At 52.5% G+C, this 23,680-nt stretch overlaps 1 protein-coding gene across 1 annotated transcript; it reads right to left on the bottom strand.

Annotated features, from left to right (window-relative positions):
* Positions 1-1,686: 1,686 nt before the first annotated feature.
* Positions 1,687-22,598, bottom strand: Sec14l2 (SEC14 like lipid binding 2). Its single transcript, XM_028870670.2, has 12 exons — positions 22,429-22,598; positions 20,482-20,557; positions 15,711-15,754; positions 15,281-15,340; positions 14,846-15,034; positions 12,604-12,699; positions 12,427-12,487; positions 11,958-12,041; positions 8,227-8,333; positions 8,006-8,145; positions 7,719-7,888; positions 1,687-3,106 (listed from the first exon to the last, which is right to left on the bottom strand). The coding sequence occupies exons 1-12, from the start codon at positions 22,480-22,482 to the stop codon at positions 2,976-2,978; spliced, it is 1,212 nt and encodes a 403-aa protein (XP_028726503.1). The 5' UTR covers positions 22,483-22,598; the 3' UTR covers positions 1,687-2,975.
* Positions 22,599-23,680: the final 1,082 nt, after the last annotated feature.

The raw sequence follows: 23,680 nt of genomic DNA, 5'->3' as shown, positions 1-23,680 counted from the left end.
TTAGTTTTTGGAGCGAAACAGGTCGGGGTTCCAATCTGAGGATGGTATCTTAGGCGTGGGAGTTGTTGCAAAGGTGCATTTTTCTAAGCCTCACCTGGTGTATAAACGCGAGGCATGCCAGTATTCACTACCTTAGACAGTCACAAGGACTAATTGTGACAGTCATCATGTATTCAGCCAACTCGGGTTTGCTTCCTTAAGCTCTTGCACTAGCATCTCGGGTCCCATTTTACAGAGGGAAAATAGAGGCACAGAGAGGAAGGTCACTCTCCTGACTCACCCTGGGATATGGATCTAGACTAGGTGTTTTCAGGTCCCATGCTCTGAAAGCGGATTCAGCAACCGAGGTAGGCAGAGTCAAGGGTGAATGCTCTAGAGAGGTGGGGGCCAAGACCCTCAGTCCCTTCCTCTGCAGTGCATGCTTATCGTTGATGCGCTCTGAGCTAACTGGATCTTCCTGGGGCCAGTCATCAAATGAATGACCAAATTAATGAGGCAAGGAGTCAAGGCTTGGCAAACAAAACTCCAGGGAAATGAGCAGAATAAAAAGGAGGGAGTTAGGGAAAAGCACTCTGGGATAGCAGAGAGGCAATGGTGTGTTCCCTGGAGACAAATCCTAGTGTGTCACCTTGGAGATGTTAGCCTCCCCCTCTCCAAATCCCAGTGTCCATGTTAGTAAAACAAAACGTATGAGGCTGGAGAGATGGCTCAGTGGCTAACAGCGCTTCCCAGAACTACACAGGTGACTCACAGCCACCTGTAACTCCACCTTCAGGGGATCTGACACGTCTGGCCTCCACAGGCATCCACACGCGTGATATACACTCATATAGAGACACACACATACACATAAATACAAATACAAATTGTCTTACATCTTTTCAAAAGTCAGACACGGTGGTGAATGCTTTTAATCCCAAAATTTAGGAGGCAGAAACAGGCGGCATTACATGAGTTCGAGGCCAGATTGTCTCCATAGGGAGTTCCAGGCCTGGCCAAGGTTACACAGTTTTAAAAAAAAAATCTTTGCAACAATTCCAGGTGGTTAAGAACAGAGTTTCTGTACAGCTCTTTTAGCATTTCTTTCCTTTTTTTTTTGCCCAGTGACTAAAGATCCGAAAGGTTGATACCGACTCCCTATGGAGGTCACCGTTTTCAGCCTGCGTCCTCATAGGATCTTGAGGGTCAATGGGAACAGGGCCCAGCGCGGGTGGGAAAGGTTGATCTGTCTGCAGGCCCTGAAACACCGGCAGTGCTGGAGTGGAATTAGGAGACGGTCCCTAAAACCACGTGACGCTAATCCCCTGCCTCCCTCCCACTTAGTACCCGTTGCAGACGCAGCACACGCTAGCCGCAGCCGGTCCGCGCGGACGAACCACCCGGCACGTCTGGAACCACCGAATGGGGCGGAGTCTCCGCCCTCACCGTGAAGGCTGTCGGGAGCATCTTCATGCCATGAACAAAGATGGCGGACGAACCTCACTAGCTGAACCAATCAGAAAACAACCTGGTAGGGGACTTCGGGGAAAGTTCACGCGAGAGGAGAGGAGCAGACCGCCTCTGTGTGCGCGCGCGCGTCATCTCAGCCGGAGTCAGCTGCTTGGCTTCCGAGAAGGGGAAGTTTGGATCTAGTGTAAAGACACCGCTAGGAAGCCGGCGACGGGCAGTGAATTCTACAGCCTTTGCTTTGAAAATTGTTTTATTCATTGGTTAATGTACCTAACAGCATTGTAAACCAAGGCCAGGAAATGCGCCTGAGATATGTGCCTAGATCCTGGGTAGCGTCGGCTCTCTGGTCGCGAGCCCTGCACCTGCTCAGTGCTCCCTCTGCTTAGTGAAATGAGTCCTCAGGCTGGGCCGGGGCCTCGTTCCGAGGAGAAAGGGGGTCCCCGCAAGGGCCTGGGGCCGCGTTCCAGGCATTCTGGGCGGTCTGTAACCTGGCGTTCGCTCGCAAGTTGTGTAGGGTCAAGAGCTGCTATTGCAAGGTCGCTTGTGGCCGCCCCGCGCCCCTGGCTCATATGCTTGCCTGACGTATGGCCACCTTCCCGGGCAGCCTCCTTCCCTGGGTGCTTGCGTTCACAGGCAAGAGGAACCCACTGCTGCCCTTAGACGCCGCCCCAGAGAAGGGCCTGCCAAGCCGTCGCTCAGGTCAGGCAGGAGACTGGTTCTCAGGCACTGTGGGAGCCTCAGACTGGGAAGTGCCCACTTCTCATTCTTGTGTAGGGCTGCCCAAGTAGTGGCTTCCTTCGTGAGAGGCTTAGGACCCACCCACAGCCTCCTTGGCCCTTTCAGATCTGTGATCCCTGAGGGTAATTACCCTTGTGCTTTTGGAAGGTTTCACTTTTCCACTGGACAACAGTGGCTAGGTACCAGAGTCCCACAAAACTCTGGGCCCCTGGCAGCCAGTGGGGCCCAGGAGTCGGTGAGGTTCTCAAGGGAAGAGAGAGGCTCTCCATTTGCCTTCCAGTGCTGATTTGGGTCACCCCTGAGACTTGGGGGGCGGGGGAAGATACTCAAGCCGTTTACAAAAAGTTTGGAAGAGCTCTGGATTCCCATCACGTCTTTAGCAGCCGGCTCCCTTGCAGCCATCATTACGATCATGGAGGTTTGTTCCATGTTCATTTCGGAGCAAGTGTCGCCCCAGCAGCTGGCTTCCCTGAGTGTGACATGCCAATCTCTTCCCTTCTTTCTAATTTCTTCCCTGCTGCCATCCTGGGTACTCTTCCCCTCCCTGTCTCAGCTGTCGCTGGACGGATGAAGTTGGCAAGTCTCCAGGGTAGACATTTCAGACAGTCTCTGGAGACCCCTTAGCAGTCTGGTGACAAGGACCCACTCTAGCTATTCGTCCTCTTTGGGAGTCTCCTGTGCGGTCTGAAGTCTTCCCTCCAGCCCAGTTTCTTCGGGCTACTAGGTTGTAGGAAAGTGACTACTACAAGAAACTGAGCGGGGCAGGCCTGCCGCTGCCGGAGGAGCTGTTATTTGGGGGTGGGCGCCCCCTGCTGGTTCATCTTCTCCTCGGCTGCTTTGTCTGGAAGCAGGACCTCCACAGTGAAACTGACTTTCTTGGCATGGATGAAGCTGTAGGTGTTGTCAAAGCGCAGGACATCTGAGGGAGCAGAAAAAGAAACATTCAGGCAGTTCCCACCGGGAGGTGACCGCGCAAGACTGTGTGGTGGGAGATGGAGGTGAAGGTAGTGTAATAATCCTCGGCCTTCTGGAACTCAGTCTCACTGGGTTGACAATGTGTTCATAAAGTAGAATAAAAAATGTGTGGCACAGTACAGGCCTAGTGAGATGAGTGACAGAGAGACTCACATCTGTAACAGCTTGGAAGAAAAAGGCCTTCAAGACCCAAAGTCATGGCTTCTTCAGACCAGCAGAATAATGTTAGGAGCCACAGTGGTTGTGATGATGCTGTCTATGTGTGAAGGCACAGGCTTTGTAGTCTATATGTGTGATTACACTCTTCCTCACAACAACTCTGAATTCAGCAGTAGTCCCGCTTGGCATCCGCTAAAAGGGTTTGATGTCACACAGTGAGGCGATGGCGGGGTTGGACTTTCCCTCTGGTTTGCATCCCTGCCCATAGTCCTGCCTGATTTCAACCCGGGGAAGCCCGGCCCATTCCATTTCTCTGCAGAATGTATGAACCAGGTGCTTACCCTCTAGGAAGAGTACTGGGGTAAGGAAAGGGTGCTCCCTGCATGCCTGCCCATAATGATAAAAGGATGGGCTGTTCACCAAAGGAGAGTTGACCAAGCAATCTGTGCTGTAATCCATAGACTGGAACACTGTTCTGATCTAAAGTGTTGTGATCCATAGACTGGAACACTGTCCTGATATAAAAAGAAAGAGCTTAGCTGGGCATGGGGCACACACCTGTAATCCAACACTTAGGAAGGTAAGGAAGTGTGAGACCAGCCTTGGCTATGTACTCTTGGAGTCCAGCTACGTAGACAATGGAGGGGGGCGTAGGGGAGAGTGTCTAAGATACACACAGAAGACAAAATAAACTGCAGAACAGTTTGTAACATTTTTGTTAATTTATGTGTAAAAATAATCTTTTGGGGGGAAAGCTTTTTTATTTGTCTGCACTTTGAGGTTCTCTGTGCTAGCACCTGGGAACGACACTGTTCTAAAGGGAAGGTTTTCTCACATCCTGTGGTGAGTTTCACACTGTCAGACTTTCTTCAAACAGTCACCGAATAACAGGCATGGTCCTTGCGAATGGGACTGTGCAGGTCCTTGCCAGGCTTGTTACAGAAGTGCGCCTCTAAAGGGACGGACAGCGTTTGGTAGGCTGGCAGGTGAGAATGCTGTTGGCTATGGTTTCCTCTAGGCGGGAACAAGGGCCCAGTTGGCAGGGACAGCTTCTCGGCCTTGACAACTGAACAGGCTTGCTTTCACCCTCACCCTGTTTCCTTGCAAGCTTGTTCTGTCTCGCTCAAATGCCCCTTCAAGACAGCTAAGCATGAACACAGAAGTCCCAGTATCTCCCTTCTGCGCTGCTCTTCTCTCGCTTTCTCGGGGCCTGACTCTTCCCTCACCCCGGGATGAACTGCATTGGGCCAGCAGTCAGCACCTCGCCTACTCCTTTCTCCTGGTGTCAAGTGTCAGTTATCTGTTCCCCACCTCTACCAGAGAACCTGCAGATCCCACACTCCCTTCCTCTGGGCATCCAGAGTTCACCGTACATTGATCTCCTTAGACCAGGATTGAGATGCTTTGCTCAGCAAAATATCTGCCCTCGGACACAAGGAAGAGCTTTGTAGGAGGCACAGGCACAGGGGAAGTGCAATCACTGTGGCTCCAGGGCCCGCACGGCTCAGTGTGACATTAGTCATGTATTCACAGGCTCATGGAGTCCGTGGGGGCCCTCCAGTCAAGGGCTTCTCAACAGGTGTTGGGTAACTGGCCCCTTTGAGAACCTTCAGGTATCAAGGGCCGTGTCCCAAAGGGAAAGATGCTGTTCTTTAGGGAAGCAGGGGGATGGGTGTCATCTTGCCCTCCCATGTGTTAGTGAATATAAATTCTAGGTCTGGGGCTTGGGGTTAGAGCACTTGCCTAGCATGCAGGAAGCCCTGGTTTGAATCCTTGGTGCCTCATAATTATTATATTCAAATTGACTTCCTTTTGTTTCTCTTTTATATTACAGATAGAGTACATTGGTTTTAAAATTATATGTGTAGGTGGGTTACATTATCTGTGAGTCATGGGAACAATAGACATTATTTATAAGAAGGATTCAGAACCACTTCTCTGGGGAGTTCCTAGGCCCCAGAAGGAAATCCGCACTAGCCTACTCCCTCATTTCACAGCGAGGGAAAGCCAAGTCTATTCTTTAGAGCTACTTGCTGGGAACACTTTGGGAGAGGTTGTGGAAAGCTAGACATTCTCAGCCAGCAGGCATCGGTGCCCAGCGGGTCTCTTCTCCCAGCACCATCTGGCCCCTTCCTACAGTGTCTCAGATCTTCCTGTCCACATTGTATCCTGCTCAAAGTCCATTTCATTCTTTTCTCCCTTCTTTCCATCCTTCGGTGAGCGTTCCACACAGTAGGCGCTCAGAAAGTAATTGGGAGAAGGTGAACCCCACCCAAATGTTGGCCTCCCCTCAGTACACCTGAACAAGGGGCAGAGAAGCCCAGGCAAGACTGTGTTCCTACCATTGGAAGCAGATGTACCCCAAGGTTTAATTCTCTAGCAGTGGTCATGCTCCACCTTGCAGGGGTTACCTGGTCCTCAGAGGCATTGCCCTCCCACAGGTGAGCTTTTACCTAATCCTCAGATCTCCAGGCCCTGGTCTCAACAACCCTGCCTCCTAATGACTTCTGACCCTACCTCACTGCCTTTCCATCTGGGAAGGGGAATTTCATCCTGTGGCCTGACTCTGCTCCTCCATCGAATAAGCAGATCCCAGGCAGGTAAGGGTTCTTGTGGGGAACAGATCCAGGAAGCATTAAAATAAATTGAAGACTTAGTTCCCATCCTGGTTGTATTAAAAGGCTGTTTATCCTTCAGATAAACAGTGCTGGGGCCCTCCTGCTACCTCCCTGGCCTTTGAGGAAGTACTTCCTTGATCTGAGACCTTTGTCACAGCGAGGATAAATGTCTTTTCTCTCAGACACTCTGTGACTAGGAGCCTCTAGTACCTTCTCTTGGCATCCACGCTAACTACTTGATAGGAGAGAGAACATCTCTTATCTGTGCCTCAGCTGCTAAAGAAAAGTCTACCGTGTGAGTGTAAAGTGCTCTCTCCTTTGTGGATGACAGTGCCTGGGCTGTGCCAAGCCTTGTGCTGGGTGCAGCACAGAGTATGCTCGCCCCTGCGACTTGGCTGCTCACTATCACGGGTGATCCTGCTCCTCAGGGAGCCGGATTGCACCCATTGTATCCGTGGGGAGGGAGTACCAGCACTGCAGGGTGCTGGATGGGAGGGAAGAAGCAGATACGGGGGGGGGGGGTACTGCCTCAGCAGCGGAGCCCAGGGAGTCTCCCGTCTGTCCCCATGGTCCCTGGGGACAGTCCTGCTCTCCTAGTTGCCCGAACAATAGCAATAATGATGGCGGACAGTGCCGAGTGAGTTGCATGCTCTGTCTCTGGCATCACACCCATCGCCTCACAGATCTCATCAGGTGTGAGCTGGCACCTCTATAAGATCCCAGTTGCAGCAATCGGGAGACACACTTAGGAAGGCTGAGTCCTTTGCCCAAGTTCACGCACTAGCCCGTGGTCAAGTCCAGCTCAGATCTGAGCGTAATTCCCTTGCTTGTCGCTTTTCTGCCCATGGTCTCCTGGCTCTGTCAGAAAGAAAACTAGAAATTGCCTGGCTTGTGTGTAGCTAGTGTGTTGGTGCTTTTTCCACTGTACTACATAACACTGTAAAACATATTTGCAGAAACAGAGGCAAATGAAATCCCTCTGTAAGCCCTCGTACCCTCATTAGTGGGGATTTCCCAGAATTCCTTTCTGTTTATGCACTTTCCCCCTCAACCTCAGTGAATATGTGCCACACATGCTGTGTTTCGTGTTTACCTGCTTAACATGAATTAACCTCTTAACTGTCAGTGTGTTCTCTTTAATGACTACATGGTGTTCTGTTGTATGGATGGACCTTCCTATGGCCATGTGCTGTGTGGCTGGCTTTCTGGGCTGCTAGGAGCTTCTTGGTCCCCCTGGCTTTATGTGTTTGTAACGGTTTCTGTAGGACACATTGCAGAAGTAGGATTCTGGGTCTAAAGGGGTTTTAACCAATGCCAAATGAGCTCCTCTAAGTGCTTTTGTTGTGTGTAAGCTGCCGTCTTGTGTCCTGTACCTGCTCTTTAGTCAACCTGGAGGTGGGTAGTTCTCAGGGTGTTCAAGGCTGGCGTTTGCGGGGGGAGGGGTGTGGGAGCATGCTGTGCCTTGTGAGATCCTTACACCCCCACGGTCCTGCTTCTCCGGCTTCTAGGGAACAAGCATCCCTTAAAATTGTCTGGCTACTGTCTCAGGCCTAGTTAGCCTTGGACAAAGCCTGTGTGGCCCAGGCTGGCCTCAACTTCAGGCCTGCTTCAGTCACTGCATCTCTCCAGATCTAGTTTTCCTCCTCTGTGTCAGGAGAGGTGACCTCGTAGAGTGCCCCTTCCTGTTCTGACACTGAGGTGACCCGTGCACTGAGGAAGAGGTGTGGTGTAAGCAGAAAGGTGATGGCGTTCACGTGTTGCCAGGACCCGGATACTTACAGATGCCTGGCTCACTGCAGGTGAGGGTCCCGTCCTCAGGAACCATGTGGGAATTGTACCTCTGGCTGGGCAGCACCTCTGTCATCTCCCCTGCCCGCTGCCGTTCCCCCATCTTGGTCTTCAGGAAAATCCCAAACCCCACGTCTGATCCCTCCGACATAAACTGCCACCTGCAGAGGACATCCGCCTGTGTGTGTGTCCGTGTCCATGGCAACTGGGTTTCTTGCATCCCAGCCCAGCCACTGGCACTGACAAAAGCCCAGGTCCCTGGAAGCACCCAGCCCTACCTGAGCACACAGCCGGGGAAAAGGATCTCGTACTCCACCTGGTGGGAGGAGCCTCGGGAGATCTGCACGCTGTGCTCATACTGCTGGTTCACCTGGTCCCGCACGTAATACTGCTTGGGGATGTCACCCCCATAGTTGATCTAGAAGCAGAGCACAGGGTGAGTTGGGGTGCCCACCTGAGCAAAGACTCTCCCCGATGACCTCCAGCTGGTGGCCCATACCTTGGATTTACACTTGGGGTTTCCATCAGGGTCGGTCATAGTGCCTCCATACTCCACCGGCAACTGTTCAGGGCTGACATGTTTGAGTAAAACCTCCTTCCAGTTTGCTGGCAGGAGAGGGAAGGACAGAAAGGTGTCACTAGGCAGGACTTCATACCCGGTGGTCAGCCCTGAAGAGGCAGAAAAGGCTGGCCCTGCCTTCAGAGGAAGCATTATGGGTTGGGCATGGTGTACACTTAGGTGCTCAAGGGGCTGCAGGCAGGAGAACCGTTAGTTTGAGGCCAGCCTTGGCTCCATAGTGAGACTGTGTCTGGGAGGAAAATGGAGTACTTCATGAGCACGTGGTGCATACCCAGCACCACACAGAGTTAGAAAGAGCCATTACCCAGAGAACAACGCTACCTGGTCCAGGATTCAGAATCCTGGGCTGCTGTCATGGTGACCCACCACCAGCTAAGCATCCTTAGGGACCCGCTTCATCCTGAGCTGCCTACTGCGTGCGACTGTGAAGGCAGCTAAATGAACTGAGGATGCACGGGAGGACTTTGTGAATTACTATATTACCACACCCAGGAAACGATACAAACATTCAAATAAAAGCCGGATGGGGATGGGGGATGGGGGGGTCATGGAGAGGAGCATGCTGCAGGGCCAGAGAAGTCTTAAACCACAGGTTCTTATCCAGTTACGCTGAACTCTCATCTTCTTCTACACTGGCTGAATGAGCACCCCACTGGAGAGTGACCCCTCAAATGGGCTGGCATGGCTTGACCCAGCCAACCTCACTTCTGTTCTTGTTGTTTTGGGATGGCTGACTGGTTTTTATTGTTGTTGTCTGGTTGGTTAGTTGGTTGGTTTTTCTGAAACAGGGTTTCTCTGTGTAGCTTTCGTGCCTGTCCTGGAACTCGCTCTGTAGACCAGGCTGACTTTGAACTCACAGAGATCTGCCTGGCTCTGCTCCCCCAGTGCTGGGATTAAAGGTGTGTGCCGCCAATCAGCTTGTTTGTTTGTTTTCTAACCAAATCTTCTCCTGGTTGGAGCAATTAACTCTTGAGTGTCTGGTGCCAAGAACCATTTCCCCAAGAAATACCAACCTAGTGCAATGCTTTAGTACCGGAAACCACGCTGACTATCTAGACCGTCTATACCCAGCAGCTCCAGGCCAGGGACTAGCCGAGTATCCTCTGCATAGATGCCTGGAACACTGACTGTCCTGTGTCTGCCAACCCTCACGTGGTTAAGGATTCCCAAACCATGTGACTCTTGAGAACACAGTGCCTGAGCCTTGGGGTGATTTCATCGGCACTGCTGAACTCCAGTGACCAACCTGGAGTAACTTTGATCCCTCCTCTGTTGGAGATCTTGTTCCTAGCCAGTCTGCCCAAGGCACATTTGGTTGAAAGAATTTTGAGTGTGGGAAGGAGAACAGACCGAACCTCCTACATAGCTCTGCTGCCAGGGAACCAAACTGCCTCACGCACTTGGTGGGTGGCAGCAGCAGAAAAACCAAAAACCAAAAAAACCTCCTGCTCTCATTTTGCTGTTTCTTCTCCCAGCTGAGCCGGAGAGCTGGGAGAAAATCAAGAGCGGTCTTCCCATCCTGCACAGAGCAGCATTGGCCACAGCCAAAGCTGGGCTTCAGTACAGAAGTCCTGACATCCTTTTGTTTGTAATAGGGTCTCACTGTGCAACCCAGGCTGGCCTGGAATTCACTGTGTAGTGTCAACCTTCTTCTGCCTCCCTAGTCCTGAGGTGTCTTAAAATGCATTTTTGGTCTTTTAAAATTTTTATCGCAGCCGGGCGGTGGTGGCGCACGCCTTTAATCCCAGCACTCGGGAGGCAGAGGCAGGTGGATCTTTGTGAGTTCAAGGCCAGCCTGGTCTACAAAGAGAGTTCCAGGAAAGGCACAAAACTACACAGAGAAACCCTGTCTCGAAAAAAGCAAAAAAAAAAAAAAAAAAAAAAAAAAAATTTTATCGCTATTACATGTGTGTATGATTTGTGTGTGTGTGTGTGTGTGTGTGTATGTGTGTGTGTATGTGTATGATGTGTGTTGGGTGATGCATTTGTGGAAGCTAAAGAACAACTTTTGGGGATTGTTTCTCTCCTTCCACTGTGGGATCAGGGATCAAACTCAGGTCATCAGCCTTGTATAACAAGTATGTTTCACCTGTGGAGCCAGCCCACACTCATTTTGAGACAGGGTCTCACTATGTAACCTGGGTTGGCCTTGAACTTAGAATGTAGCCCATACAGACCTGGAACTGGAGATCCTCCCCCTCCAAAGTGCTGGGGAAATAGACATTCACCACCTTCCCAGTCCAAACTTGCCACTCTCACTTTGTCTTAGCCCAAAGGTAAAGAAGCAAACCAAAATTGCCCCACAGACACCTTCGGAATCACTATTATGACTACCAGTTCAACTCCAGAGCCTGTCCTGGTCCACCTTGTAGCCCGTCAATCCACTCCCTGTCTCCAGTAGTCTGGCTAGTCTAGGTCATGAATTCCCTGTGCCCTGGCTGGTCTGGGGTGGGCCTGGTTCCTGCGTGTCCAGCTGGTATGGGGTCGTGCGTTCCCTGTGCCCTGGCCCTCTCCCCACCCCTCTGCCAGCCTCACTAATCACTCCTCACTGTCTTCAGGGGCTCCTCTTATTCTGCCTGTATTTGAACTTGGATCCTCAACATCGAGAGGTCTCGCACGGTCGGCCTCTATTCATTTTAACCTCCTCTCTGCAGCCAGTCGAACTCTGCTGCTCGGCTTCCTAGGCAGGTTTTAAGTCCAGCCTTTCCTCCTTTTCCCTGACGCCGCTGCCTCGGCTTACACCAGCCCTTGCATGGGCAAGAGCATGGCGTGCAGACTGGTATCTGGCTTCTGTTGACCCTCGCTGCTAAGTACAAGTCCATTGAAAATCTGACCAGGGCTCTCCCCGCCAAGCACTTCTCTGCTTCCCAGGGGCCTGAAGAGTCATGCCCCAGCCTCTCAACATGGTGTCCTGGTGTCTGTGTGACCTGGCTCCTGGCTCCCTCTGCAGCCTCATCTCTTGATGCCCCCTGCCTCCCATTCCATGACGACTGCCTGCGTCATCCTAAGGGAGGTCTTCACTGCTCAGTTCTCCTCTTTCTGCTTTGTTCCAGGTGGCTTAGGTAGCCGCGGCTCTCCCCTCAACTCTGGTGGGGATGAGTGTTGCTGCTAGGTGTGACTGTACACTGTGGTTTACCTTTCTTCCTTGTATCTCATCACGATGATGAGCATGTTTGTGCCTCCCTCCCCGAGAGCTAGCCTAAGGACTGTTTTAATCATCCTGGCAGCCTGGCACCTAGTCCTGGATCTGGCACAGAAAAGGTGTTTGTGAAAGTAGATCTGCTCCTGCTCACCCCCAGATGATCTCCACGCACCCTCCCGACGCCCTTTCTAGTGCCTTCTGGTTCCTACCATAGCCTTCTCTCTGCACGGGTCTCTCCTGTAACAAACACTGTAAGCCCCTTAAGGATAAGCGCTGGAATTCCATTCTTCTTGGAATTTGCATGGGGAGCCCAGTGCTTGCTTCCAGAGTCTGTGAGAAAAGGTGTCTTGATGGAAACACGAGAAGACACAGACCTGTCTCCACTTGCCCCTGTGTCCCAACCACTCCCAAAGTAGAAGACGGGCCTTTGCCCTGCAGGCGTGACCACACCACCAGAGCCAGACCCCATTTGAACCACACACCAATGTGGAACATTTGGGCCACTTACCCCCCAAGACCATAATCTTCTTACGAGTGTCCTCACTTAGGAAGGGCTTGATGAGGTTATAGGCCACAGGAAACAGCTTGGGGGCTGGAAGAGAGACAAGGCCATGTGAACCAGAGAGTAAGGGTAACTCAGGTGCCGACAGCATCATCCACCACCCGCCTCTGCACACGGGGCAGCTGAGTCTGGGGCTCAGCCAGGCAGGTCTGAAGTGTAGCCTCCAATCTGTACAAGGGCTGTGGCCAACCAGTCTCCTCCTGTGGCATCACCAACCTGAATGCTATTGGGCCAGGTGGCTCAAATGCTCTGGGAACTGTAAAGCATCTGTACAGGTCAAGGTTAAGGTCAAGGTCAGGCTCCTGGACAGGTCCTTGGGTCTCTCCTTTGGCTCACTGTTCACTCAGTCTGCCCCCAGGCAATGGTTTGGGCCTCTTGTTCTCATTTGGTTCATCACCAGAAATTCCCAGCTTACCTTTAACCACAAACAGACGCTTTAGTGTTTCCGGATAATTTTCTTCGAACATGGAGAGAAACTGTGGAAGCAAAACGGGTCTAGTTTCAGTAGCTCAGGCCTCCAGGCCACGGCGCCCTTGTTTCCTGGGTCAGCCCAGCTGAGCGGTCCCTCCTGCCTCCACTTCCTGTCTCTTACCTCTCCATAGGCCTCCACTGCTGGCTTCCAGAGGTGCTTGAGGCCGAGTCCCTCACAGTCATAAATCATGGTGATGGTCTCGATCTTCTTACCCAGCTACAGGGAACAGACAGCGGAAGACGGATCACTGGCCTGCTGTAGAACTCACTGAATGCAGGGCCAGTGCTGACTGTACCACTTACAAACAGAGCACGCAGCAGAGGGCCAGGCTGGGCCCAGAGCTTTTCAGATGCAGATGTCATCTAGGGTGGAATTGTGACCTAGACAAACTGTTCTCATTTGGCAAATCACCGGGGTGGCTCAAGATCACATCTGAGGTCCTCACTGTCCTGCGGGTTCTCCTGATGGTCTCTGTCTTGCTGTTAATCACTGTGTGCTCCCTGGACAGCCTTCATGTGGCGGGCGCCTGGGCCTAAACCACCCCTCCCGCAGACATAGATGCCCCATTCTACCTAAGCTCTAAGGAAACATCAGGTTGAACCCCTTTTGTGTCCCCAGCCTCTCAGAGGTTCTGTACTGAGTGGGCTCTATTGTGAACATCTGCAGATAACAGTACTGAGATGTCCCCATGCTTTAACACATCAACTTCGGGGGTGGGGGGTGGGGATGGGGGGTGGAGGCAAGGGATGGCTCCAGCTTGGTCCTCAGTCCTTCCTTTCTTTTTTAAAAAATACATCTCTCTCTCTCTCTTTCTCTCTCTCTCTCTCTCTCTCTCTCTCTCTCTCTCTCTCTCTCTCTCGTGTGTGTGTCTGTGTGTGTGTGTGTGTGTGTGTGTTTGTGTGTGTCTGTGTGTGTGTGTGTGTACACATGGCACAGTGGGAGTGTGTAGCTCCAAAGATAACTTGGGGAAGTCGCTTCTCACCTTCCACCATGTAGGTTCTCAGGCTTGCTGGCAAGTCCATTTACCTGCTGAGCCATATCTCCAGCCCCTCAGTCTTTTTCTTAGCAGGGAATTGTCTTGAAATAAACTTGGAGGAGCAGGGATTCTGGGTTCATCTACACCAGGACTACCCCTGATCTCCCAGAGCTGCCCAAGGGTAGTTTAGTGCAAGACAAGATCTCACTGGTCCCCACAGAAACAAGAGAAGTAGTAACAATGTAGTGAGGCGGTTTTCTTAGTCTTTCTGGGTTTTTGTGGTACTGAGAATTAAACCTAGGCACTTTGCCTGTGATAGGTGACTGCCTGTCACTGAGTGACATCTCCAGCTGTAGTCATTTATAGTTTTTTGTTTTCTCTTTTTTTTTTTTGTTTTTCTTTTTTAAAGATTTATTTTATTTATTATGTAAACAGTGTTCTTTCTGCAAGTTTGCCATATGCCAGAAGGGGGCATCAGATCTCATTATAGATGGTTGTAAGCCACCATGTGGTTGCTGGGAATTGAACTCAGGACCTCTGGAAGAGCAGTCAGTGTTCTTAACCTCTGAGCCATCTCTCCAGCCCTGTTTTGCTTTTTCAAGACAGGGTTTCTCTGTGTAGCCCCGGCTGTCCTGGAACTCACTCTGTAGACCAAGCTGGCCTCCAACTCACAGAGATCTGCCTGCCTCTGCCTCTGCCGGGATTGAAGGTGTGTGCCACCACCGCCCGGCTAGTTTTTTGCTTTCTTTTGTTTGTTTTTTAGGTCTCACTGTATAGCCCAGGTTAGCTTCAAATTCAAGGCCCTCCTGCCTCAGCCTTGTGAATCGTGGGATTACAGGTGTATACCACTCAACTCCACCACATCGGGTGGGAGCCCTGGGTGTGCAGGGCGAGTGTTGTGCCCACTGAGCTCCGGCCCTCACCCTGGTGAAGTTTTTAAGCCAAGTGTCTTTGGTGTAAAGAACTGCTTTTGATTCTCAGATCTTTCCTATATATACCATTTCTGTAGTTTGGGGGATTCATCATGGCAATAATAGATGGCTATTTTAAATTTTTACTTAGCAAAATGAAAGTGTGACAAGATGGGGATATAGTTGAGTGGTAGAGTAGAGATCACTTGCCTACATGCACAAGGCCCTGGGATCCAACTCCAGTCAATGGAATGGAGAGAGGGAGGAAAGGAGAGAAGGAGAGAGGGAAGAAGAGAAGAGGAAAACAGATGGATTGGTGACATGATGTTCATCTAAAACCTGGAGATTTCAGGCCTATGGAACCCAACCCCCGAGACTGGTAAACTGGTGCTTCTCTCCCTGCATGACATTCCTGCCTCTCCTTGAATGTCTCCACCATGATCAAATCGCTCTCTATGGCAGACAGACCACCCACCTTTGTGGTCTGGTTGGCACACTCCTGCAGAAGCAGCTCACAGTCTCTCATCTTGGTCCTGAGCAGGTCCTGCTTGGAGGCGGAGAATAGCAGACCCTTGGCATCCAGAGGCCCAATGATGTCGTACCAGACTGGGCAGCCATCCAGGTCGTAGCCACACCTGCCGCCTGCCAGATACTGTTGGATCACCTGGCCAAGACATAGTAAAAGCACCTCGTGGACAGGCCTAAGACATCCATCCCTTCCTCTGGTTCACAAGCCTCTCCCTTCACATCCTCCCCTGGGTACCAAGAGATACCTGTTTTGGAATTATAGTGACTCCTCTGGCATTGTCAGACCTGTCCTCTGAGGCTCCCAGTCCAGTGGACCAGGGTACAGACTGTGAGTCTAATAAGCATCCTTACACAGGGATGGAGTGGGATAATTTGTCCTCACCTCTGGTGGCTGCCAGCTGATGATGTTGTCAATGTCCTTTTGTTTCCGGAATTCCACATGCTACAAATACACAAAGATGTAGGAAGCACAAGGTGGAAGAACAGGTATGTGGTGGTAGGGGGTTATTGAATAGGAATGAATAGGTGACCGCCACAGATGACCCCCTAGAAGGAACTGTACAGAAGTGGAAAAGGAGGCCCCAGTTTCTTCCGATAGCTCAGCAAAATGTCATTCCCGGTTGGTCAGGACGTAGGAAAGCCCAATGTTTCCAGGGAAGGAAATGCACTTTGTCCCTCAGGGGTAAAGCAACAATTGTTGGCTAATAGCTACGTAACACAAACCAAAACCTATGATGGGGTGGGTGACGGGTAGGCAGAAGTCCAGGCAAAAAGTGGCTCTGACAGGAGGAACCGTAGCGGCAGAGACTCACCTTCCGGAGCATGGCCTCTGACTTCTGCAGGTCAAAGTTTCGGGCTGTAACAAAAGCATGACCGGGGTTGGCCATCAGACTGCATGTCTAAGGACTTGTTCCCAGGCTGGGGCCAAGTCCCCTCGTGGGTTCCCCCCATCCAACTGTCAGATTCGTAAAACATCTGGGTTTGTGGGGTAGACAGGTCAAGTTCAAAGGAGTTGGGAGTAGGCAGTATTGCAACCCTGGGGTCAGAGTATTCTGATAGATAATCAGGTGAAGGGTCTTATCTCAGAGAAAATGAACCCTGGATCCTCTTATCAATCGGCCATTCCCCACAAGGACAAAATATATCTCCTCCACAGTATAGCATCCATCCCTGAGAAACTGACCCACAGTTCAAAGATGAACATAGCTGCCCCAGGAGCTGTGCAGAGCTGGCCAAACATCCTGGAGAGGTAGAGGAGTCAGTACATCACTAGGCAACCCTGACATTTCCCGAAAAGACCCACACATTCCTGAAAGAAGCACAGTGGGGTCCTGAGTCCGTCTACCTGGGCCCACCCCAACAGGTTGTCCTGCTCAAATCTGGACCCAAGATTTCCCTGTCCCCAGAGCTGCCATCTGCACTCATTTGTTGTAGGCAGCAGCCTGCTCCAGAGGCACCCCAAGAACAGGGTTATCCCCCATCGTACAGCAGTCCTCCCAAACATGAATTCTCCGCTGCCCCCCTGGGCCTGCCCTCCCACTGTGCTGTCCGTCCTTCGAGCCTCCCGTTTCTCACACTCAGCTCCACAACACATCCTAATCACTTCCCTTTGGATGTTGTTCCCCGGGTCGGGGCCCCTCCTAGGTGAACTTTAAGCTAAGCCCGGGTGTTGTTTGCCCCCTTCTCCAATAAGGCCTCAGAACTCTCTTGGCAACAGTCACACCTTTGGTTCAGGTGGCGCTTAGAGTCAACTGAAACCCCAAATCCCTCACACCTGTGCTCTGGCTAAGCCTCGGATCCCCCCATAGAGAGAGGGGCAGGCCCTTTACGGCATCCTTCTCACATTTCACCTCTGGAGTTTACTTCACTCCACCATTTAAAGAGTTACTGAGATTCTGATAGGTTTGGCCTCTGAGCTATGTCCATAGGTCATATATCTCTCCTGATTGTACATCCTCCATGGATTTAATTGGCATTTAGATCTGCTGATAGCCCTGGCACTGAACATCCAGGCTGCCCTTTGGGCTGTCTGTCAGCTGTCCCTCATCATTGCTCTCTGGAAGTAGGGGAGCACACTCCCTGATTCTGCATTCATGAAGTCCCGTCCTCCATCTGAGTCAGGATGGTTTGTCTAAAGGTCTGACCAAGCCTAGGTGCCGTGCCTGGGTAAGCAGGCCTGGCTGTGGTCCCTTGGTAAGCTGAGACACCAGGGCCTCAAGTTTGAAGTCAGCCTGGACCGCATCGGAAGTTCATGCTAACTTGGGCTACATATTGAAATACTATCTTAAGAAAGAAAACAAAATGGTCAGTAAGATGGTTCAGTCGGTGGGCTGGAGAGATGGCTCAATGGTTAAGAGCACTGGCTGCTCTTCCAGAGGTCCTGAGTTCAATTCCCAGCAACCACATGTTGGCTCACAACTATCTATAATGGGATCTGATGCCCTCTTTGCCCTCTTCTGGCCTGTAGGCAAATATGCCCACAGCACTCATACCTAAAAAACAAAATACATTAAATAAATAAAAAAGACAGTCCAGCGGGTAGAGGAGTTGCTGTGCGAGCCTGGCAGCCTGACAACTTGAGTTTGCTCCCCAGAACCTGTGCAAAGGCAGATAACCCCACAGCCATCCTCTCACCCCATGTGTGCACGGTGGCATGCACTGGCCACCCCACTCTCTCCCCCTATCCCCCCCCACTACACATTTTAAAATACTTCTTAAAAACAAGAGAAAGGGTTGGCCAGGCCACCGCCACTATGCATGCCAGATCCTTTCTGGCAGATCTGAACAGCCACTCTGGCAAGTTGGGCTTAGGCGTTCCCTCTCTGCCACCCTTCCTGTACCACCAGCAGCCCAGGGCAGCTGTCAGGGAAATTTAATGTGGGTCTTCGTCCTAGCTCTTCCTCCTTGTGTGTTTACAAGATACTGCGGCTGCCCGACCATACCACTGAAGGAGCTAGAACCGAATGTCCTTTGGAACAGAGGAGCCAGACCACGAAAATGAGAGTTTCTCACAGAAAGGACAACCCTCTAGAGAGGAGAGCCCTTATCTCCATAAGAACAGGGATCCAGGAGTAGTAAACTGAGTACCCTTATCTGGGACAACCTCTCCAGTTAACCCTAACTGCCAAGGTCCAACATTCAGGGTCCCCCCCCCCCCCCCCCCCATGTCTGTTGAGTCAGGCCTTTCTAGGCTCCTGACGCCCTGCTCAGAAGCATCTGAAAGCCTGGCATGGGGCATTGCACAATAACCTGGCCCAGGAACAGCCAGGGTGGGCTCTGGTTTACTCATACCATAGCCCTATAAACTGCAGCTCACCTCTCATTTATGCTCACCTCTCTCCCAGGGCCCCTCCCACCTCTACTCTGTCTTGCTCACTGGCCTTCCTTGCTGGGGTACCCAGTTCTCACTTTCAGCCAGAGAGAGGCAGTGGGCACTTGTGTGCCTGCTGGGGAGGGTCAGCAGAGAACCGAACCCCAAGCTCACATCACATTCTACTGCAAAGGACTCCTTTAGAATCAATGGGATGGGGGAAATGCTTTTTTTTTTCCTTAGGGCAACAAAACCCCAATTCAAATTCATAAGAGGGTGTGAGTAGGCCAGAGCTCCTGCCCAGGAAATGTGAGGCACAAATGAACTGCAGAGGGAAACTTCTCTGCTCTCAGAAGCAGAGTTTGAAGCTGGGATTGTAACTCAGCGGTAAAATGCTTGCCTGGCATGCCCCAGACTCCGGGTTCGATCCTCAGCAGCTCAAAACCAATTACGAAGCAATGCTTGGCCTCAGGAGCAGTTCACTGGGAAGGAGTCCTCGGCTTACTGGAAAAGGTGCTGGCTAGGAAACCAGAGCCCTGGGCTCCACTCTAATTGGGCTTTCCGTTTCCTCGTGCCTTCGGTAAGTCCCTCGCCCTATAGGAGCCTAAGTTTTCTCCTCTGGACAATGAGAATTACCATCCTATGAGGGTGGGGCTGGTGCCCATGTGGGCCCTGACTAAACTATCAAGCAAATGGTTTCTCCCATCCCAGAACTCTGATAATAAAAGTTTAGTGTCTGGGAAACCAGCCGCCAAGACCTCACATTGGCCCGTGCCTAAATAAAGTAGAGCTGTGGAGCTGTTCAATGGGCCTCTCCCTTCCTTCTAGCAGCAGCCCCATAGTTGGTTGGATCATCTTGCAGCTGGCCCTTTAAGGAGGCTACTACTTCCCACTCTCTCCACCCACCTGCTTCTAGCTGTAGCCTTTCAGCAAATGTTAGGCCAAAATTTCCTCCAGCAGAGACAGACTTCATTGCCACCCCCACACTACCCTCTCCCCTCTCCAGGTGGGCTGGGAGAGGGTCAGATTACAGGGAGGTGGGGTAAGGGTGAGCAGGTGATACTTCCAGGGGACCACGAGCCCCACATGGCTCTCCTGGGTACACCTGTCCTGCGGTGTTGCTAGCAGGCCTTCAAGGATATGCCAGCTTCGTTACATTTCCGGAAAGCAAAAATTACATCTTTTTATCTATTGCAAGTCTTCCCGAGCTGGGAGATGTGTGAGTGTGTCTGCAGAGAAGTCTCAAGGCAGGCTCTGTACTCTAAGATTACCACAGAATTCTACATCACAACTGGAGCACAGCTAGTCAAGCTCTCTCTCTCTCTCTCTCTCTCTCTCTCTCTCTCTCTCTCTCTCTCTGGTTTTTCAAGACAGGGTTTCTCTGTGTAGTTTTGGTGCTTGTCCCGTGTTCTGGATCTCACTCTATAGACCAGGCTGCCCTCGAACTCACAGAGATCTGCCTGGGTCTGCCTCCCAAGTGCTGGGATTAAAGGCGTGCGCCACTACCTCCTGACTCTCTCTCTCTCTCTCTCTCTCTCTCTCTCTCTCTCTCTCTCTCTCTCTCTCATGTCTGGTAATAAAGATTCTACAGAGAAAAATGAACGTGCGTCAGAAGAACCCAGAAGATGGCACAAGCCTTGGATGACGGTAAGGAGAGGGAAGAGGACAAAAAGATACAAGGAGTGGAGGTTGAGTCTGATCTTGACACTAGCAGCAACATGTTCCCATCACAACACAAACAGATCTTGTCTTGCCATAGCTTGCAAAAAATCTGGGCACCGTATCTAATCCACATCTCATAGGAGGAGCCTAGATAACTGTGACCTTAGCCCAGGTGTCACAGCCAAGCTAGCACATGGCTGGGACTAGAACTCCAGACCCTGGCCTGTGGAGGGGAGGGGGCACCCTCCTCAGTCCCCATGCGCAGTGCCCTTCATTTAAGCTGACAGGACTAGGACCCTGGTTCTAATCTCAGCTCTGCCTCCAACTTCCCACATAGTGGGGCCTTTCTGGGCCTGGATTTCCCTTCATCTGTCTGCAGAGCAGATTGACAGGTAGATGAAAAGGACGCCAGCAGTCCATACCCTGAGGTTTGAGTCTTCTTTCTGACTGCAGCTCACCCAGCAAGGCCCTTCACCTCTCTGAGCTTCCATATCCTGTAGAAGGGCTGGGAGAGGAGCCCCCCCCCCTTTTTTTTGTCTCAGCTTGCCAGGGTTTCCAGAGGACATGAACATGCCCCTGCCCCAGCCCCCCCCCAGCCCCTCTTCCCTCACCTCGGAGCCATCGAAGGAGAAAGTAGTCGTCTGGATTGGGCAGGGTGGGCAGCACGTCCTGGACATTTTCACGAAACTACAGGGAGAGACAGCTGGATGAGTAGGTGCTCCCCAGCCTCACTCTCCCCAGAGTGGCCCTCCATTGGGGGCCTTTGCCAGAGCCCTCCTTTACATACTCTTGTAGCCGCTGAGGTCGCGGGCTGAGTTGCCATGAGTGCTGGGGAGGAGAGGGGGCACAGAAAGTGACTAGGACCCTGCCATGCCTCACTTCTGAGCATGTCTCCACACTCCTCTGGTGGGCAAGTGGGTGTGTCCCCAGCTAACAGTGATAGACGGCAGGCGATCTGGTCAAGCCACAGTGTGTGCCGTCTGTATACCTAGCACCTGCTCTGTGCACGGCACTGATCTGGACTCTGTCTCTTCCATGTCACCCAGAGCCCCTAGAGGCGTCGCTGTCCCATTTTACAGACAAGACATGAAAGCACGGAGGCTCGGCAACACACCCCACAGCTGGGATACGAATCCGAGTCCAGATCCCGGGCTCTTCCCTGGGCAGTCTCCCCGCCCCCTCGGTAATAACGGAGTGGGGAGCAGAGGGAAGGAAGGGGGTCGTCTCAGATGACTGAGCTGAGTTTGAAAGACCACAAAAGCAGCAGGCGGAGGGAGGAGGGAGACGGACAACCCAGATGGAGGGAACAGCTCCAGCAGGTAGCCACAGAAGGAAACGTACTACAAGAGCCACCCTGTGAGGTGGACAAGTGACCCCAAGGGGCAGCCACACCTAACTCCAATCGCTCACTACCCAGGAGTGACCAGGGCCCCCTGCGGCTCTCCCCAAGCCTCCTGCGCCAGCAGTGACCTTTATCTGGTCACTGAACTGTAGGACACCCCCAGAGGGGACCAATGAGGACTGGCCACCTCTGCCCTTTGCCTTAGGTCAGGTAGGTCTGGCCAGACCCTCCCATCCCCCAAAAGCAGCTCCCAGCGTTAGGGCAATGGTCATCTAAACAGCAAGGGGAGGTCACCTAACCTAGCCCCTGGCTTAAGCACCACCAAACCCATGTCCACCAGACTTCTCCTGCAGGTCAGCAGTACACTTGACATGGAAAAACAAACCACCCACAGCAGCCACATCTGCTGCTACACTCGAGAATAAATAAGAAACTGCCTGGCTGTGGAGCCTCCGAACACTGAGGCTGGACCCCCACCAGTTCTGATCCAGCGCAACTGAGGAGATTAAGTCTTTGGGGCAGAAGGGCCAGCCCCTGAACTCGAATGGAGTAGATAGGTCCCTCCCTGCCCAGGTGCCAAGGCAAAGCCTGGTCATGCCCTTTCCTTCTGAGTGGCAAGGGTCTGGGTTGCCAGAGGGAGGAGGGCTCTTTTCTCGGAAAGTAAGCCAAACTAGCTAGTGCCGGCATCTTAGACTTCACGCACAGAGGTGCCCCGCGGCCAGCCTCTTCTAATTTCATCAAAGAGCACACAGGACAGGGCTTGGCCCAAGGTCGCCCAGTGACTTGGTGCCTCGCAAAGGCTATGGGGAGTTTGCCAGGGAGCTGTCCAGGACCCTTGCATATTCCACTGCCCACGCAAGAGGAAAACCTCCCGGAAATGGGAGGAAACCTGGGGCCCTGCCCCTGTCCCACGGCCCTGCTGCCCGTCCCTGCCAGCCCCGAGGATGAATGTTGCCTTTGTGCCCTCAGCTGCTTCTGAGGGCTTCCAAGCAACCACTTCTTCCCACGGGGCACCGCCAGGGCTGCCCGTGCTGGAGACGGCGACGACCAAACTTCCCGAGGTTCTCACACTGAGCGAGAAGCGGCCCTCTGGGCACTGTCCAAGCAGGGGGGCGACCGGCCGGCTCTCCCTCGGTCGCTCGCCCGCGGGGACCGTCCCTCGCAGCCGCTTCCAGCAGGAGGGCGAGGGCCACAGCTGGGCCAGGATCAGGCTCACCTTGGCCAATGCCTCCTCCTGTTTGGGGCTCAGGTCACCCACTCTGCCGCTCATCGCGTCTCAGCCTCGGGGCGCGGCGCCTGCGGCAGCTGATGGAGCTCTAACTGGTTTGCCGCCGCCGCAGCCGCCGGAGTAAAGTCCCAGTCTTTGGCGGAGGCCCCGGGGCTGGCGGCCAAGACCCGCCTCTTAAAGGAGCCCGAGAGGCGGGGCCAGACGCGCAGAGGCCCTGGAGGCGAGCCAGGATGCCTACTCAAGACACCTGAGCGACTTGGGCGTCCTCCTCATCCTATCCAAAAGGAGGCTGAAAAGAGCTGGCTAGTGACCTTTTCTAAGGAGCGACTCCACAGGGCTGGACCGAGCTGCTCTTTCACTGCTTTCCTTACCCCAAAATGTTGACAGCTCTCCTCGTGCGCACGGGGATGGGATGCCCCCTAGGCGGCGGCGTTTTGCTTCTAGAAACTGTGGTGCTGATTGCCATCCGCTTATGATCACAACTACCAGCTCCGCTTGGGGGACATTCAGAGTTGACACTCAGGGTTCCGATGTAACTCAGTTGGTGGCCTAGCATGCACCGTCTTGAGTTGGATCCCCAGCACTGCGTGGTCAGGATGGTACATTTCTACATTTACCTGTGACCCCAGCATTGGGGAGGTGGAGGCTGAAGAATCACAAGTTCAAGATCACCCTTAGTTACTTATTGAGTTTGAGGCTAGCCTGGACTACGAACAAACAAACCAGAGTTGGTATCCTTTTTCCTCTCCCTGCAGAACAGGCATGGTGGAGAACATGGTGTCTGGCTGAGGGGCAAGGAAGAACAGCTTCCCCACCTAGGACCCAGTTCTCTGTGTCTGACCTGCCCTGCATTCGGGGAGCCGGCTACTCCCAAAGCTCTCACGTCTCAGCATGCGCTGCTTCCTCTCTGGAAATCTAGAGGCTTGGGTCTGAATGTCCACGTTCCACAACTTTCTACAAGTCCCTTTGCCTCTACATTGTTGCTCCTTCACTCATCGGGGGTGATTTGGGGCCTATAAGTCAGCAGGAGGCTAGAAAGAGTTAATAGGCATAATTCTTAGGCTTGACTTCTGGTGGCCACTTCCTAGCTGGCCCTGCACAGTCATGCTTTGCTGGCTGCCTGGTCAGAGCTCAGCCATAGGCTAGACAAAGAGGACCACAGCAGCCCTACTGTGCCTTATCTGCTTCCCAGCACTGGCCAAGGGCCTGTGGGCTCCCCACTAGTGACAAATGTGACTTG

This window comes from Peromyscus leucopus, chromosome 7 (genome assembly GCF_004664715.2).
Source record: "Peromyscus leucopus breed LL Stock chromosome 7, UCI_PerLeu_2.1, whole genome shotgun sequence".
Lineage (NCBI taxonomy): Eukaryota > Metazoa > Chordata > Mammalia > Rodentia > Cricetidae > Peromyscus > Peromyscus leucopus.
Note: the sequence above shows the minus strand (reverse complement) of the source record. Positions and strands in the feature narration are given on the sequence as shown.

Excerpts from the sequence above, each read along its gene's own strand:
- Sec14l2 (XM_028870670.2), bottom strand. The coding sequence starts at position 22,482 with ATGAGCGGCAGAGTGGGTGACCTGAGCCCCAAACAGGAGGAGGCATTG. Across the intron at positions 12,700-14,845 it reads GTGCCAACCAGACCACAAAG|CTGGGTAAGAAGATCGAGAC; the intron begins GTGGGTGGTCTG and ends TGTTCCCTGTAG. Across the intron at positions 8,334-11,957 it reads GAAGATTATGGTCTTGGGGG|CAAACTGGAAGGAGGTTTTA; the intron begins GTAAGTGGCCCA and ends CTCTCCTGCCAG.